This window comes from Anthonomus grandis, chromosome 2 (genome assembly GCF_022605725.1).
Source record: "Anthonomus grandis grandis chromosome 2, icAntGran1.3, whole genome shotgun sequence".
NCBI lineage: Eukaryota > Metazoa > Arthropoda > Insecta > Coleoptera > Curculionidae > Anthonomus > Anthonomus grandis.
In genome coordinates this window covers 22849527-22865196 of record NC_065547.1, presented here as the reverse complement: position 1 = coordinate 22865196, position 15670 = coordinate 22849527, and the positions used below count along the sequence as shown (strand labels likewise).

The following is a 15670-nucleotide window of genomic DNA, read 5'->3' as shown; positions in this document are numbered from 1 at the left end:
TGAAGCATCTTCTGTAAATTTAACCATAGACCTGGAAATAATGCTTGCTAATGCTTCGATAAAACAAACATCTTCAAGGATTCCGATAAAGAGTGGTCCGATGAAGAGTGGATACCTGGTAGGTAAAGACTACAGGTATACACCCAGAAGATAAGGAAAAAACCGGATTCTGGACTGGAACAGGACTTTGGCAGTTTACAGCTATGCCTTTTGGACTGTAATGCTCCAGCCATCTTTGAAACGTGGAATGACTTGGGAATCAGGTTAGTTAGGGAAAACCTTTAAAAATTAAAGCATATTCAAGAGTATTTCATAAGCTCTGAAAGGCCAACCGGAAACTTAGTTCTTAAAAATATACCAAAAGAAAATAGTGTCAAGACTGATCCAGATAATATAGCGGATTAGGAACGGCGAGAAGACTTTTCTCCACAAATGAAAATGCCAATTTTTTTATCAAGAGTTATATATATTTCGATGAGTTCACTCATCATTATCATCATTATCAGACTCTTACACTACTAACGGTGATGTTTACATGTTTACATGGACTTCTACTTACAAATTATCCAGATAAAGTAGAAGCAATCGAAAATTGGTCATGACAAAGACCAGTTAAGAAGCTTTCTGCACCTGTTTACCTATTATAGCAGACTTGTAAATTTGTAAGAAATTTCGAAACCCTTGCAAATCCTCTTCATAAGCTCACGGAGGACAAAATGGTATTTAGTTGGTTAGGAGACTGTGAAGAAGCATTTTAAGGGCTAAAAAGAATACTGTGTCGTCTCTAATTTTATTGTATACTGGACAAACTTTTATAGATATAGATACAAGCAATGTTGGAATTGGAGCCGTCACAAAAATATGAAGAGAGCGAGCATGTCATAGGCTTATTTTAGTAAACGCTAATAAAAAGTTAAAAAACTAGAAAGAAACTATTGTATGACTAGACGAGAGCCACTGACCGCAGAAAAAGCTATTGAATATTTCCATAAATATTTGTATGCTTAACGATTCATCCTTTCCAGGACTGACCAATGACCATGCTTCTCTGAAATAGCTGTTTCAGTTCAAATACCCTAAAGGACAAATACCAAGGTGGCTTCAACGATTGCAAGAATATCACTCACATGACGATGCTTTATCGAGAACATCGTACATGGAAACATGTCAACATTGTCTTAAAAAGGAATTGAGAGATATTTACATCATATTGGACTTAAGAGTCCTGAAAAGTGGCACGCAGCTAGTTTAATCTAGAATCAATGTGATGACCCAGTACTTGACCTAATCTGTTGACTGAAGTCTGCAGAAATGTCAGAGCCAGAATGGGATAAATGAACATTTTTGACAAATTTCCAGAACTGAAAGCTTATTGGTCTCAATGGAATCTCTTGTGTATTAAAGACGGATTGATAAAAAGAGTCTGGGATAGCGTAGATGTAAAAAAAAGATATATCTGACAGTCCTCCCGCAAAAACGGATTCCTGGAGCTTTCGAAGCTGTCCATGGCGGTGTTGGCAAAAGGAGAAAACGGGCTTACTGGCAGTTTTATAGTCATGAAGATGTTAAACGCTGGTGCCGAAAGTTGAGCAATTTTGTCAATCAAGGGCCCAAGAACCCGGATCAGAGGAAAAATGATGCAGTAGCTTGTTGGTGTACTCTTTGAACGAATTGCCATAGACGTAGCAGAACCTTTTCCTACTAGCAGCTCAGAAAATCGATATGTTTTTTTGATTACTTTAATAAGTGGCTCGACATTTATTTTATTCTAAATCAAGAAGCAACCACAGTAGCTGAAGTGCTGATCTAGAACTGGATATGCCGATTAGGTGTCCCTAGAGATATACTAGCAGCTCAGAAAATCGATATGTTTTTTTGATTACTTTAATAAGTGGCTCGACATTTATTTTATTCTAAATCAAGAAGCAACCACAGTAGCTGAAGTGCTGATCTAGAACTGGATATGCCGATTAGGTGTCCCTAGAGATATACACTCAGACCGAGGAAGGAACTTTGAGTCACGAATATGCCAGTTGCTGGGAATCAATAAGACCCGCACAACCCCACGAGGTCCTAAGTCTGATAAAATGGTTGAAAAATTTAATAGCACATTTGAAACCTATTTGAGAATTGTGATAAACACTAAGCAAACAAACTAGGATGCCTGTATACAACAATTTCTACTGGCATATCATTCTTCTATCCTCAAGTCTGGTGGAAAAAGCCCAGCAAAAGTTATCTTGGTTGATGAACTTTATCTATGGACATTATTTTACTGGAAGACCACAAAAAGCTGAAACCCTTAAAAAGTAAATAGGTGTGTTCTGTGTGTCTTAGAAATAGAATTTTTGGTTAAAGATTTTGCAAATATAAACCTCATAGAGAATCTTTGGCCGCACTTGGAAAATCAAATTATAAAAAGAAATTTCAAAAACCCAGAGGATCTATATGACTAATTTCACAATAATAATGGAATAAAATATCAGTTGCTTAATATGCCAAGTTATTAAAGCCAAACGGTGGGCCAGTATAAAAATAGAATTATTGAATGAATAGTAGTTTTTGTTTATATTTTCAAAATGTTTTTTATATTTCAACATTATTTCTTTTTATATATTTTTTTACGAAATATTTTTAAGCTCAGACTTTTTTTTTTCTTACTCTATGCTATTTTTATTTTCCCCGCTTAATATAAAAATATCATTAAATAAAGAAAATCGTATTGCTATGTATAATATTAAATATTTATAAACTGTTTCCATAATTTTGTTCGACATTGTATAAAATATATAGTTCGATACTTATTTTTCTGATTTCGAATTTCAAATTTAGGTATAAAATGGGATGGGTCTAAGACTTATATGTTTTCCAGATGCTAATAAATAAGTGTTTCCAGAGAGTAAGGGGTAAATTGGAAACTCATATTCTTTTCAAAAACTTTCTATGATCAAAATTTATTCTTAATCTGAGATATTAAAATAGGTGCTTAAAAAGTTGCATTTTGATGAAAGAATGGCTTTGCTTATTTAACTTTGTCTATATGACCACTTTAAAACCAACGACCTCGCTAAAACTATAAGAATAAATATATATTTAATTTATATTTAAAAGATAAACCAAAATTGTTCTTGGGCTCATAATAAAATAATTACTGATTTAGAAAATTGTACTTATCTGACCGTGAAAAGATCAATAGTAATATACAGGGTGTCATTAATATTGCGAAAAAATTCAGGAGGAGTTTCTTTGCTTAAAAATAATAAAAAAGTCCTTATTAACCTATGTTCGCAAATGCTTAATTTCTAGGATACAGGGTGTTACAGCTTTATTTTTAATTTTGTTTTTTCTTAATCATTTTGGTAGTTATGCAGATATTTGAATGAAAATTGGCATCTGGGGGTTTTTTGATATGGTAAATTCAAATTTAATGTTACGAGGGTTCGCACTTCTAGAGGGCGCTATAGACACGGTTTTTTATACCTTAAAAGTGTCATATCTTTTTTATGGTTGCTTAAATTATTTTTTTAATAAAAAAGTAGATTCATCTATTATTCTCATGGAAAAAAGGTATCTTGGTCAAAATCGCTACAAGCCACCGTTTGGAGATATTTAGACATTTTGAAAAGTCACAATAATTGTTTTTTTAAGTTGTGTGAAATTCCTTTAAATAATAAACGTAAAAGGAATATTGTATATAACAAATTCTTAAAAGCAACAAAAATACTAAATAAAATATGTATGAAAAGGCCTGTAACGTACATACATTTAGTACCCATTTATCCATTATACGAACGGGTTTAATAATTTTTAAATTATTAATTTTTTGCAATGGTTTACACAAACAGTGAGATGTGCGATATTCATTTTGTTTCTGGTTTGCCAACAGCAGCCAGGCGTCCTTATGAGGAGAAAAATCCTAATGGTGTTATCCCGCATCATACGATATTTGCTCGTCTCCATCAACGCCTTTGTGACACTGGAAGTTTTCAACAACAAACTACTGGTAACATGAGACCGCGCACAGCAGCAACTGCATGAGTAGAAGAAAACGTGCTTCATGAAATTGAAGAAAATCCTGCCACAAGCACTAGAAAGATTGCTTTAAACTTAAAAGTAAGTCCTTCTACGGTTTTCAGAATATTAAAGAATGACCTTTATCATATCCAGCGGGTACAAGCACTATTACCGACTGATTTTCCGTTAAGACTAGATTTTTGCCGTTGGATGCAACAAAAAATTTTCGAAAACCCCTAGTTTTGAGACAAAGAATATTCACGGATAAAGCAAATTTTTCCAGAGAAGCCATAATGAACTTTCATAAAAATCATCTATGGGCGGATAAGAATGGTTGCAGACCATTTGATAGGCCCATTCTTTTTGCCATTGAGGCTTACTGGAGAGGAGTTTATTGCCATTTCCTCGAACACGAATTGCCCATATTTTTGAAGAATGTTCCATTGCAGTTAAGATTACAAATATACTTCATGCACGATGGAGTATATCCGCTACCTTATTTCAGTTTAGTTGCGCGTGAATATTTGAACACAGTGTATCCGAATCGTTGTAGAGGCCGAGGAACCTTGGCCTCCCAGATCTCCTGACCTTAATTCCTTGGACTTTTTCCTTTGGGGTCACCTTAAATATTTGGCTTATACAACCCCAGTAGATACTGTGGAAGAATTACGAAATCGCATCCTGTGAAACAAAAACACACACCCGGAATTTTTGAACGAGTTCGTTAATCGATGCGTCGTAGAATAGAGGCCTGTATTGCAATATTAAATTTGAATTTACCCTTTAAACCCCCAGATGCCAATTTTCGTTCAAATATCGGAATAACTACCAAAATTATTAAGAAACAACAAAAATAAAAATAAAACTTTAACACCTTGTATCTTAGAAATTAAGCATTTGCGGACATAGGTTTATAATTATAGGGACTTTTTTTATTATTTTTAAGCAAGGAAACTCCCCCTGAATTTTTTTGCAATATTAATGAAACACCCTGTATAGTAATAAAAAGGCCATTTGCGGTGGTTGAATCTACACTCCTAAATTATATTCAACTAATTATTCAACTAAATTATATTTTATTGTACACACTAAAATTATTTTCAATGTTTAATAGTACTAAATAAATATATTCAATTAATATTTTGTATTTATGAATACTTTTTTCTTTCGAGATAATTTTTAACATATATTCAAATATGAATTGCTACCTCTCAAAAAGATGAAGGTCCCTTACCAATATTTTACAAAAGCAAAACAATTACGTCGTTAGTATTTTAATTATTATTAATTACAGTGGAACAAAATGTCTATAACCAAAACTCACTTACGAATTACCTGGAAATCCTAACTTTGTTTTTCCCCAACAGCATCCAAACGTGCAAAAATCGATGCACCATCATCATCCCCCATCGCGCAAAAGGTAATAAAGTGGAGGCGGTCCATCCAGCCCCAATTCACCCTCCGCTTAAGGGATACTGGCTCACTATTGGCCACGTCTGGCTTCTGCTGATAAGCCTGGATGTATGACTGTGTGTGTGGGCCCGCTGATATCACAAACTTATTATTTGCCGTTATTAGGTGTCGCTCTCCGGTCACTTCCGTTTTTTTTGTTTTTATTGGTGGATGCTACTGCTTATAAGTTAAATTATTTGTGATTCTTATTAGTTATGTGTAGTTTTTAAATATGGTGAGTTTAAGTTCATATGTTAATTGCTACTGAAACTTCTCAATATAAAGAAGTTTTACTCTGAAAATTAGTAAGTCTGCGAATCTCATTTTATACAAAAAGGTTACATTTAGATGGTATACCCAATAATCATAATATGTGTTTATATAGGTGGTCAAAATCTAAACAAAGAAATTTATACCACGTATTCTATGTCAAAAATAAGCCCTAGTTCATATAAATATATGTCGAGAAATGCTTCCGAGATGGTATAAAAATTATTTTAAAAAATAGTTTTATTTATAACTTTTACACTGCTTGAAATATTTTTTTAATCATTTTTGGATATAAATTTTTGTTTCAATTCTACCAGTATCGTTCGTATTATAACAAGACTGAATATTTATAAACAAGAAAATAATACGCCACTGGTTTTGTCAAAAATAAAAAAAATCTGAACGTCCTTATTTAACTTCAAATCAACTTGATTTCACTTTTTTAGGTACTAGGCACTGTTATACAATAATAACTGTATAGGAAATATAACACATTTTCATGCATGAAGAAATCGCTAAAATTTGATGTGGTAAAAACTTCTTTCTTTGAGTTCACAAAAGTTGCATATATGATTTATTTCAAAAGCCCCCATGTGAAAAAGTCCAGAAAGGAGTAATATTGGGGCTCCGTGGAGGTCAACTGGCCCATTACGTCCGATCCATCTTTTTGGAAAATTGTTATCTAACCAGTTCCTAACATTTTTATGAAAGTAGGCCGGAAAACTGTCAAGTTAAAACCAAGCCACTAATTGATTCTAATGGAATATATTACACATAATGGCATGTTTTGCCAATAGAAATTGTAAATAATGTTCACCATTAACTCGTTCTGGTACGAAATACGGTTCAAATCGGTAATTATTATTAATTCCAATCCAAACATTAACAACAAGTTTTATTTGAAAATTTCTTAGCCAAAATTGTTTCTGAAGTTTTACCACATCCCGACGAGTAAAATACGATTTATCAGTCCACGATATGATATTTGAAAAAACTGTCTATTATGCTCAATTCAACGATGAATCCATTGGGAAGAAAATGACCTTCGCTATTAATCATCTTCTCTTAAACCTTGGACGGGTTGCTAATGGTAAGCATGTCGATCATCCTTTTTTAAAACTCGAAGAATCTTTGACTTATCAGAACCTACTGTGCGATATGCGATATGCGATTCGACTGCTTGTTGTTGGATTTCTATAAAATTCACGAAGAATCCTGTTCCTCTTTTACTGAATATTAACTCTATTTTGCTTTTCATCAAGTCTACGATTTAGAACAAAAGGACTTAGTATTAGCAAAGTTTACTGAATAAAATACGTATTTTAGTAGTAGTAGTATTTTATTCAGTAAACTTTGCTAATACTAAGTCCTTTTGTTCTAAATCGTTGGCGCTTATTGAAAAACGCTGAGGAATGCGGAGGGTCTTTCCAGAAATCTTCTTCTGCACTCCCTAGTGGTTTCCGACGAATTTCAATTTGCCACTCCATAATAGAAATAGATATAGGCTTGTTTCTCACTCGTAAAATAAAAAGGTATTTAGTTGTTAAGGAGAACTATGAAAATTAAGTTGAGTGACCATGCGCCAATTTATCATTATGAAAAATTACTGAGAATCTTTAAATATTAATATTATTCGACGCTGAATAGAATACGTGCTTACAATTTATTCGTTAAGATCTGGATCACCCTGTGCTTGTAAAAATATGCAATGGATAAAAATATAAATGACTTAATTATTACTATAACTAATTATAGGTTGAGCTTATAGGACAGTGCACTGAAAACAGTCAAAGATCTTGAATGTGAAAATTTTGGTCAATACAAAGAATTTCAACGTTTAAAATATTTCCGAGATATAGATATTATATATATACAGGGTGTTTGGCGGAGGGTTAGCCAAACTTGGTGGGCATATAGATAGGCTCAGATAGAAGATATTTTCTTAATAAACTTGTGTTCTAAAAGTCTCGGGTTTTTTTATATCATTGATTTTGTGTTATTTTCAGGATTTTCAAAAAATAATTAATACAAGTAGCAAAAAAAAATATGAAAGGTAACTTTAACTTGACGCAAAAAAAAACTAAAATCTATCAAGATGTTCAGGTAGTTTTAAAAACATCTCCAGTTAATACTCTTTTCAATGATATACGATGTGTAACACAAAGCCGACTAACTTGCCACAATTCATGACTTTAAAGGAAAATAAAGTAAAAAAAATATTTTTTAAATTTTATGTATTTATTTCAAAATTACAAATTTTGTTGAAACTGCGCTCTCCTGGCTCTTATACATGCCCTACATCGCCGTCGCATTTCTACTGTCGTAAGGCGAAGTCGCATCTCTTCTCCGACGGTTAGAAAAGCGGCATTGATTATTTGACTATTTCCTCTATTTGGCTAATTCCTCTGAGCTAAATATTTTTTTAAAAGAAAAGGGTACGCCATTGGTTTTTCTTATAATAAAAAGTATTTCTTTATAATTTGAATTATTTATTTCTTTCAGAAAATATCTGGTCTCTTAATAATTTTTCTCCCGATGCACGGTATTCGCATAAAAAAATAAAAACCAATATTGTGGATAGTTATAATACCTAAATCTGATTATCTTAATCAAGTATTACTTTTATAACTCTATTTCCAGCAGTTTTTGTTCTCGATGATGAACTGATCATTGCTCTCGAAAATTTTTGTTTTTTCAACTTTAGTGATTTTTAAAATATCAGATTTTCAGATTCTGAGAATCTTTATACATTTTGTTATTTTTATCGTCATTTCACCATCGCCATAGCTTTTATTTCCAATACCACTGATTACATTGCTTAAATTAATACTAATTTCAGTAAAAATAAAAGGGAGGGTAAATTTTTAGGATAAATTATTCATTTAACAATGTTTAATTTTTTTCCTGACACCAAAATTTATATCACCAAGCAAGATACAAACAGCATTTTCAGAGACATTGTCAACTAATCTTGGCAGGAAAAGATACAGTTAGCATTAACAATTAGCTTATTATTTGTTTCTGAGGTTAAATATTTCATTATTTTGTTATGTCTTATTCGATTTATTGTACGCCACCTCTAAAATCTAAAGAAATTCTGTTAAAAATATTTAGTAACGTATAAAAAAAACTATTTAAAATATACTTTTAAAAAATTAAATAGAAGGGTCGATAAATAACTCCCGTGAAGAACTCTAAAGTAACAGATATTAAGCTAGATGGGGTAGAATTCACATTTAATATATGTTTTCTTAAAGTTCACATTTAATATATCTTTTCTTTTTTTTGAAAGATGTCAGTCAATTAAGGAAGGAAATCAAGATATTTTAGAGATAAGAATTGTATGGTTAACGTAAGCAAAGTCTTGGAGAGGTCAGTGTATATTGAGTAGACCTTACAATTATTCTCCAAGAACTTCGATCAAAATTCTTCATATAGAACAAAATTAAATATTATTGACCTTTGTGTGCAGAATACCTATCTGCGTTTATTAGGAAAAAATTTTCCTAGTTCGATATAAAGACATTTATGAATTTCATTATAAATATCAATTTTATTATTTCCTTTATTTTATAAATAAGCATTTTTAATGTTTTGAGGTAATGGAAAACATATAAATTTCATTTTTGTTTAAATTTTTGTAACAGCTGATCACCAACGTTACGGCTAAACAAGATGATTCGATGGACTGGTCTGTATCTGAAAATGACAATTTGGAAATATCTCCAGTAACCAGAAGAACTTTTATGCAACACGAAATCGACTCTCTATCAGACGAAGATGACTTTTCTGATGAGATATCATTAGTAGATAGTGACGATGAAAAACGTTTTGATTTTAATAGATGTCCACCGCACCACTTGCAGGTATTCATTTAAGTAATAATTTATTTTTATGTTGTTTTTTTAATTTTTTATAAACTGTAGGTTTCTAAGGAGTTACCTGGAAGAGGATTCGTCAAGAAGATTTTCACAAATAGTAGGGAAAGATGGAGGCAGCAAAACGTCAGCGGGGCCTTTGCAGAATTAAGAAAACTAGTCCCCACTCACCCACCAGATAAAAAGTTGTCTAAAAATGAAATTTTAAGGATGGCTATCAGGTAAAACTTTCATTTAGTAAAATGAAAAAATTATTGGATGGAGTTCATGATGGATATCCAGATTGTGAACGAGTTGTTGATATCACCAATACAATAATTTGGTATCTTAAGAAAGATTTACTATTATTAGAGTAAAAATCTAGCTTTCAGGAAAGTGAAATAAAACACCCACACGTATTGCGCGTAAGAAATATTCAACGTAAGCCCACTCAGTGGGCAAAGTACATTCTGGTGATGTGTAAGTTTTTTTTAAGTAAGAAGACCTTTGAAGAATGATGGTCTTCGGTTCGTCTATGTTTGTTCTAGTAGAGTCGTCCTTTAACGAAGTCATAGCTCTGATGATGGTCTACAGCCGTAAGCTAGGCTGATATTAATATATTTCTTAAGCTGAATACGTGTTGGTGTTCTATTTAACTTTCCGGAGCTGCTCAAGTAACTACTTAAATTGAATGAACATGACTTTGAAACACCAATCAGGAGCAGATAAATTTAATATCGCTCAGATAATTCAATGAGCGCGAAGCACTCACGCGCTTTTTCCTAACGATACTCCGTGTGGTCCGCAATATCTAGAGTCTGGATAGTGCGTCAATTTAGATTCTAGATACACAATACGCAAATGAAGTATCGTCTGCGTGCGACCGCAGCGACATCAAGTGAAATCTCCGTCGTCAACGTTGCTTTCGCCGAAAATCGCCAAAAAAATTTTGAAAACCGATAAATTTTGATGTCAGTCAGCTGAGACATGATTCAATATTCCTTCAGCGGATAGTTTTGAGAGAATCACCAGATGCAAGAAGCACCAAGAAGCGTGAAAACTTTGTTTTCGTCAATTTTGTATGTTGATCTTTTTGAGAATAAGGGATGAGATTTTTGTATTTGATATTAACGTGTTTTGATGTGGAAAAATTTTCACAGCTATATTATTTTGTAATAAAATACCTATTGATTTTTTGTACTAAAAAGAACATTTTGAAGGCATATTTATAACTGTTTGACAAATAGCGCGTAAGCGTAAATAATGTATAGACTGCTTAATTTATAACTCTGTTTATGTGTTATTATTAAAAAATACATTAATAAGTCAGTGAGAAACTCTTTACGCCTCTATTAGAATTTTTTTCGATTTTTCTTCAAATTAGAAAAAAAGTTGTTCAGCGACAAAGTCAATCACTTTTAATCGATATTACGTTTAAATGGGCAGTTTGATGTTAAATAGCTACATTTCTCTCAAGAACAAGCTGGAAATTTGCACGTTCAGTTATTTATTTTTCTTTCCTCTATTTTGTCGTTCTGTTGACAAGTCAGTTATCAACAGAACGACCCACCCGATTTCATTTTGCTTTCTTGCACTTTTCAGAGCTTATTTTACCCAATTTTATTTGTAAACAACTAACAACTAATATATGATAGCTGATACGCTACAAATCTACAATCAGCGCTCAGCTCAGCACACTACGTTCCTGTCATTCTAGGTGCCGCCACGAGTTACTTCATTAGCATATATTATTCACTACGAAAAAACGAGCACACATTTGCGTGAGGCTAGCGTCTGATCAATATTCAGCAACTAATCGAGAACGCAGCATATCTATTACCAGCGAACTATTTATAGTCCGCGCCCGCTGTTATTTAATCGATTTAATGCCCGTATAACAATGAATGAAATCATTGTTATACGGAAATAAATGAAAAGCCTCTGTAACTCAGGGATGTCCAAAGGGAAGACTGTCGCCTATCCTGTGGTGCATGCTGATGAATGGCTGCTAAAACTAAGGCAAAAAAGCTTTAGAACTTTAAAATAGGTAGATAAATTAGAGAGATACTAGTCCAAGAAAAATCTAATGCAACGGTGAGAGAAAGAATTCAAGCTGCTCTGAACATCGTGAAAAACTAGACAAAGAGGGAAGGTCTTAAAATCAGGCTCTTAAATCCGCAATTGTACAATTTTCCAAAAGACGAAAGATTGAGGGCCTTGGTCTACTATTCTTGCACGGTAAAGAAATTCCTATATTGGGAGAGAGAAATAACCTGGACGTTATCTTGGACTCTAAGTTAAGCTGGAACCAACATCTTAACAAAGTAACCAACCGATCGGAATCAATTAGATGACCAAACGCATGCATGAGCAAACGTGGGAATTATAGCCCAAAATGGCACATTTTATCCATACCGGAGTAGTGGTGCCCACTATAACTTATGTTGCACTAACGTGGTGGCCAGAAACCCTGCAAGTAGGAGCAAGGCTTAAGTTAAGCAAAGTACAAAGGCTCGCAGGTCTAGAAATAATAGGAGCCATGAAATCTACACCAATCGCATCCATGATAAGCCTTCTTAACGTCCCATCATTACACCTGTTGATTCAAGGAGAAGCAAGCTAAGGCTGGAGCGAAAGGGAAATAAGTCAAGTTAATTTGACTTATTTCCCATTCGCATGCCACAGTTATTGATTTCAGAAATATTTTCGATACTAGATTGTGCTAGGGAAAACATTAGGAGAGCATACATCAATCCGCAGATCCTAATATTAACAAATAGCCAAGCCCTCCTAAGGGCTCTACTGAACCCTTGAGTTATCATCAAAGCTGGTTTGGAAATATTACCTCATAGAACTGAAAACCTCAGGAGACCGTAACTCAGTTAGGCTTGTATGGTTTCCGGGACATACAGGTATTCTAGGAAATGAAAAAGCCGATGAACTAGCAAGAAAAGGTTATATGGCACCTTACATCGAACCGGAACATGTACTGGGAGTGCCAATAAGCAACATCCCCAGTGAGATCAAAGGTGAAAAGAGAATATTATATTTATATTTGGGAGATATAACGAACTCAAAACACTGATAGGTATGACAGCGGGACACATGGCGGTTAAAAGACACCTGAACAGAATTGGAAGGTATAATAGAGACCTTAATTGTCGATGCGAAAAGGAACCAGAAACAGTCCCATGTCATTTGCAATTGAGGTCTTGTGCGGCAAAATGCAACATATATTTGGGAGACATACTAGACCTAGAAGCACTAAATACCACAGCAGCAAAAGACCTGTACCGGCTGGTACAGGGCAGCTAGATGCTAGGCTGGGTAGTATATATGTAATATCAGGGTGAGCACAATAAGCCTTTAGGATGAGGTGTGTTCGGGCACAATGGACAAGCCCTAAAAGAAGAAAAAAAAATCACAAATAATTTAGATATAACTTCTCTCTATAATAGATAATAAATATCTAAACTAGTTTTAAATGGTTGCAAACCTCTATACAAGTGGTGTTCTTCGACCGAATCAAAGCTATATAACTACCTACACACCAGCACTGGTGCTTAGGTAGAAGACCACCCGTTCTTGCCACCACCACTCTTGCGAATCGGATTTTCCGTTCCCTATCCCGTTCTTTAATATAGCAAATACTATAAATTGGAAGAGAGTGGCATATTTTGCCAGCGAGTAGGATCTGCTGGTATTTGAGGACCCCTCGACAGATGCTTACATCAGCCTAATTTTTATTTATCACCTTCCGTTTATTCTTGTATGCTAAGTCTTTTATTGGTTCTTCCCTTTTTGCGACATGGGTGTAAAGCCATTGTCAAGCATCGCATGTAGCCTATATTCAGTAGCCATTCTGCGAGCAGATGAGTTGTATCGCAAGAGTCAATAGCGGCGGATTTGAATTTGTAAAACCTCGCCGCCTGGAACTCGCCGTCCTTATTTTAATCTTTATTCTTGTAAGGGATCAATAATATTGTTAATTATGTTAAGAGAATTACAAACATTAAAAAAGCCATTCTCGGAATCTCATTTATTTTATTTAAAATATTACAGCCGAGTCAAAAACCTCTTTTTAAAACACTCACATTTAAACGGTTTTGCGTCCTAATTTTTCAGATGCAAATTCACAGATAACGAATTTTTTCGTCCCTAAATTCTGCCGTTCTAGGTCATGGATTATGTTGCGTTTACGGTAAATCCGCCACTGAAGGTCAGAGATGCAAGATTCAAAAAAGTCTGAAAGATTCCATTTGTAGCTGTTCGCATATATTCTGTGACCTGTGATACTTAAGCACGAGTGACTTCATGAAATAATAGATATTAACTACTACTGATGCGCTGCGCAAATCCTATTTCACGTTTTCATTTAAAATTCCTGATTATGTCTATGCTAAAAATCAGGTGTGGAAAATCCTGTCACAGAAAATTGCAAATGTCAGTATAGTATAAAGCAACGTCGCTTCCAGTTGTAAAGCAAAGGCCAGCAGCCAGAATGAGATTTGCACAATCCGCAGCAAGAAGTAGTAGACTTAGATGCACTAAAATTCGGGTACTCTAGCTCTTTATTAAACACATTGCTTAAAACTTAAAGTTCAAATCTTAGTTAAGTTTTCTCAAAATTTGTTAAACGTTACATTATAATGAATGCTCTGAAAATTGACCGCGCAATAGTGGCAGCCGCATGTGTGGTGTTATCACCAACTTGTGCAAAGAAAAAAAGATCTTAAATATAGTTTAGAATACAGCTAATATTTAAAACAGCCCAATAATGCTCCATCCATAGCATTAACAGTGGTTCCATCTTCACTAAATCTTCTGTTCTTGATTTGTTGTTACTCTTTAAATATGTCTAAGATAGGTCTTTTAAAATAGGCCTCTTCCGCTTTTTCCCGCCCCTCAAACTAAACTGATAAGTACTGATCAGTACTTAATTTTAGTTTTGTAATAGTTTTATATACCTTTAAAAATTTTTACGTTACCAAATTATAATTTTTATTCCTTAAGCAGTTTTGATGAAACGCCTTATATATTTTGAATTTGCATAAATTATATGTAAGATTAAGGATTTAGATTTTTATTATATGAGTTGTTAAAATAACCCATAAAATACAAGATTTGTATCATCATATATTATTTCTAGATATATTCGCCTCTTGACCAACGTCCTAGATTGGCAACAAACCAACACGACATCCACAAACCATATAAATATAAAATGCGAAGATCTACAGCAAATCACCAAATACAATCCGATCATTTCAATGAATCATATGTCACGTTATAGAGCAAGAATAAGAAGGAATATTCTGCTTTCCCAACCGGGATGTGATAGGAATGGAAACAATTTATTGATGATCGCTCCAAATAATCATTTACCGTTGAGGAGAAGTAATATGTATGCTATTGAGTTACCTGGTGCGAGGTGCGGAAGGCGAGAGGAAGAGGAAGTGGTAAAAATTGAGGAGGAGTGTGAAAAAGAGAAAGAAAATCAAAGGAAGTGAATATCATTGTTATATTTAAATGTTCGATATTGTGTAATAAAGTGTTGTGACTACCCCAATATATTGTTCCATTATTATCAAATGGAAAACTACTTGTTATATACTTACTTACTTGCATCACTAACCTTATTTTAATTTTACGTGTATAAGATGTCCTTGTCATTAAGTTATAAATAAAACCATTAATTATACATTGTAAAAGTTATTAGTTTTAACTAGACTATAAATAATATACGGAGGTAGGTAATATACTAGTATATAGAAATAATAATATATCGAGAGTCCTTTATAATTATGAATCATTTATTTTTTCACGTCAAAATTTTAAATTCTTATATTATTATACATCTAACTCTACCACATTTCATATTTACAAGTCATTACAAAATATCGAAGGCTCCAAAAGATACATGGATAATAAGCCATTAATTAACTAATTGTTGTCATAAATTAGTAATATATAATACTCTAAAGCTTAACTTTTTAAAAACGCGCTAAAATGCCGCTCGTGGAGCGATACTGGGTGTGACGTGAATAATGTAGTTTATTATAGATACGTGGTGCTCC

The 15670-nt window shown here is 33.5% G+C and overlaps 1 protein-coding gene across 1 annotated transcript; it reads left to right on the top strand.

Moving 5' to 3' along the window:
- Positions 1–5587: 5587 nt before the first annotated feature.
- LOC126750353 (uncharacterized) lies at positions 5588–15294 on the top strand. Its single transcript, XM_050459932.1, has 4 exons — positions 5588–5701; positions 9384–9602; positions 9663–9835; positions 14743–15294. Exons 1-4 carry the CDS (start codon positions 5699–5701, stop codon positions 15101–15103), a joined length of 756 nt encoding a protein of 251 aa, XP_050315889.1. The 5' UTR covers positions 5588–5698; the 3' UTR covers positions 15104–15294.
- The last annotated feature ends 376 nt before the right edge of the window (positions 15295–15670 follow it).

What these genes read in the sequence shown, in the direction of transcription:
- LOC126750353 (XM_050459932.1), top strand. An exon ending in GTCCACCGCACCACTTGCAG is followed by an intron (nt 9,603 to 9,662) that starts GTATTCATTTAA and finishes TATAAACTGTAG; the next exon opens with GTTTCTAAGGAGTTACCTGG. An exon ending in ATTTTAAGGATGGCTATCAG is followed by an intron (nt 9,836 to 14,742) that starts GTAAAACTTTCA and finishes TATTATTTCTAG; the next exon opens with ATATATTCGCCTCTTGACCA.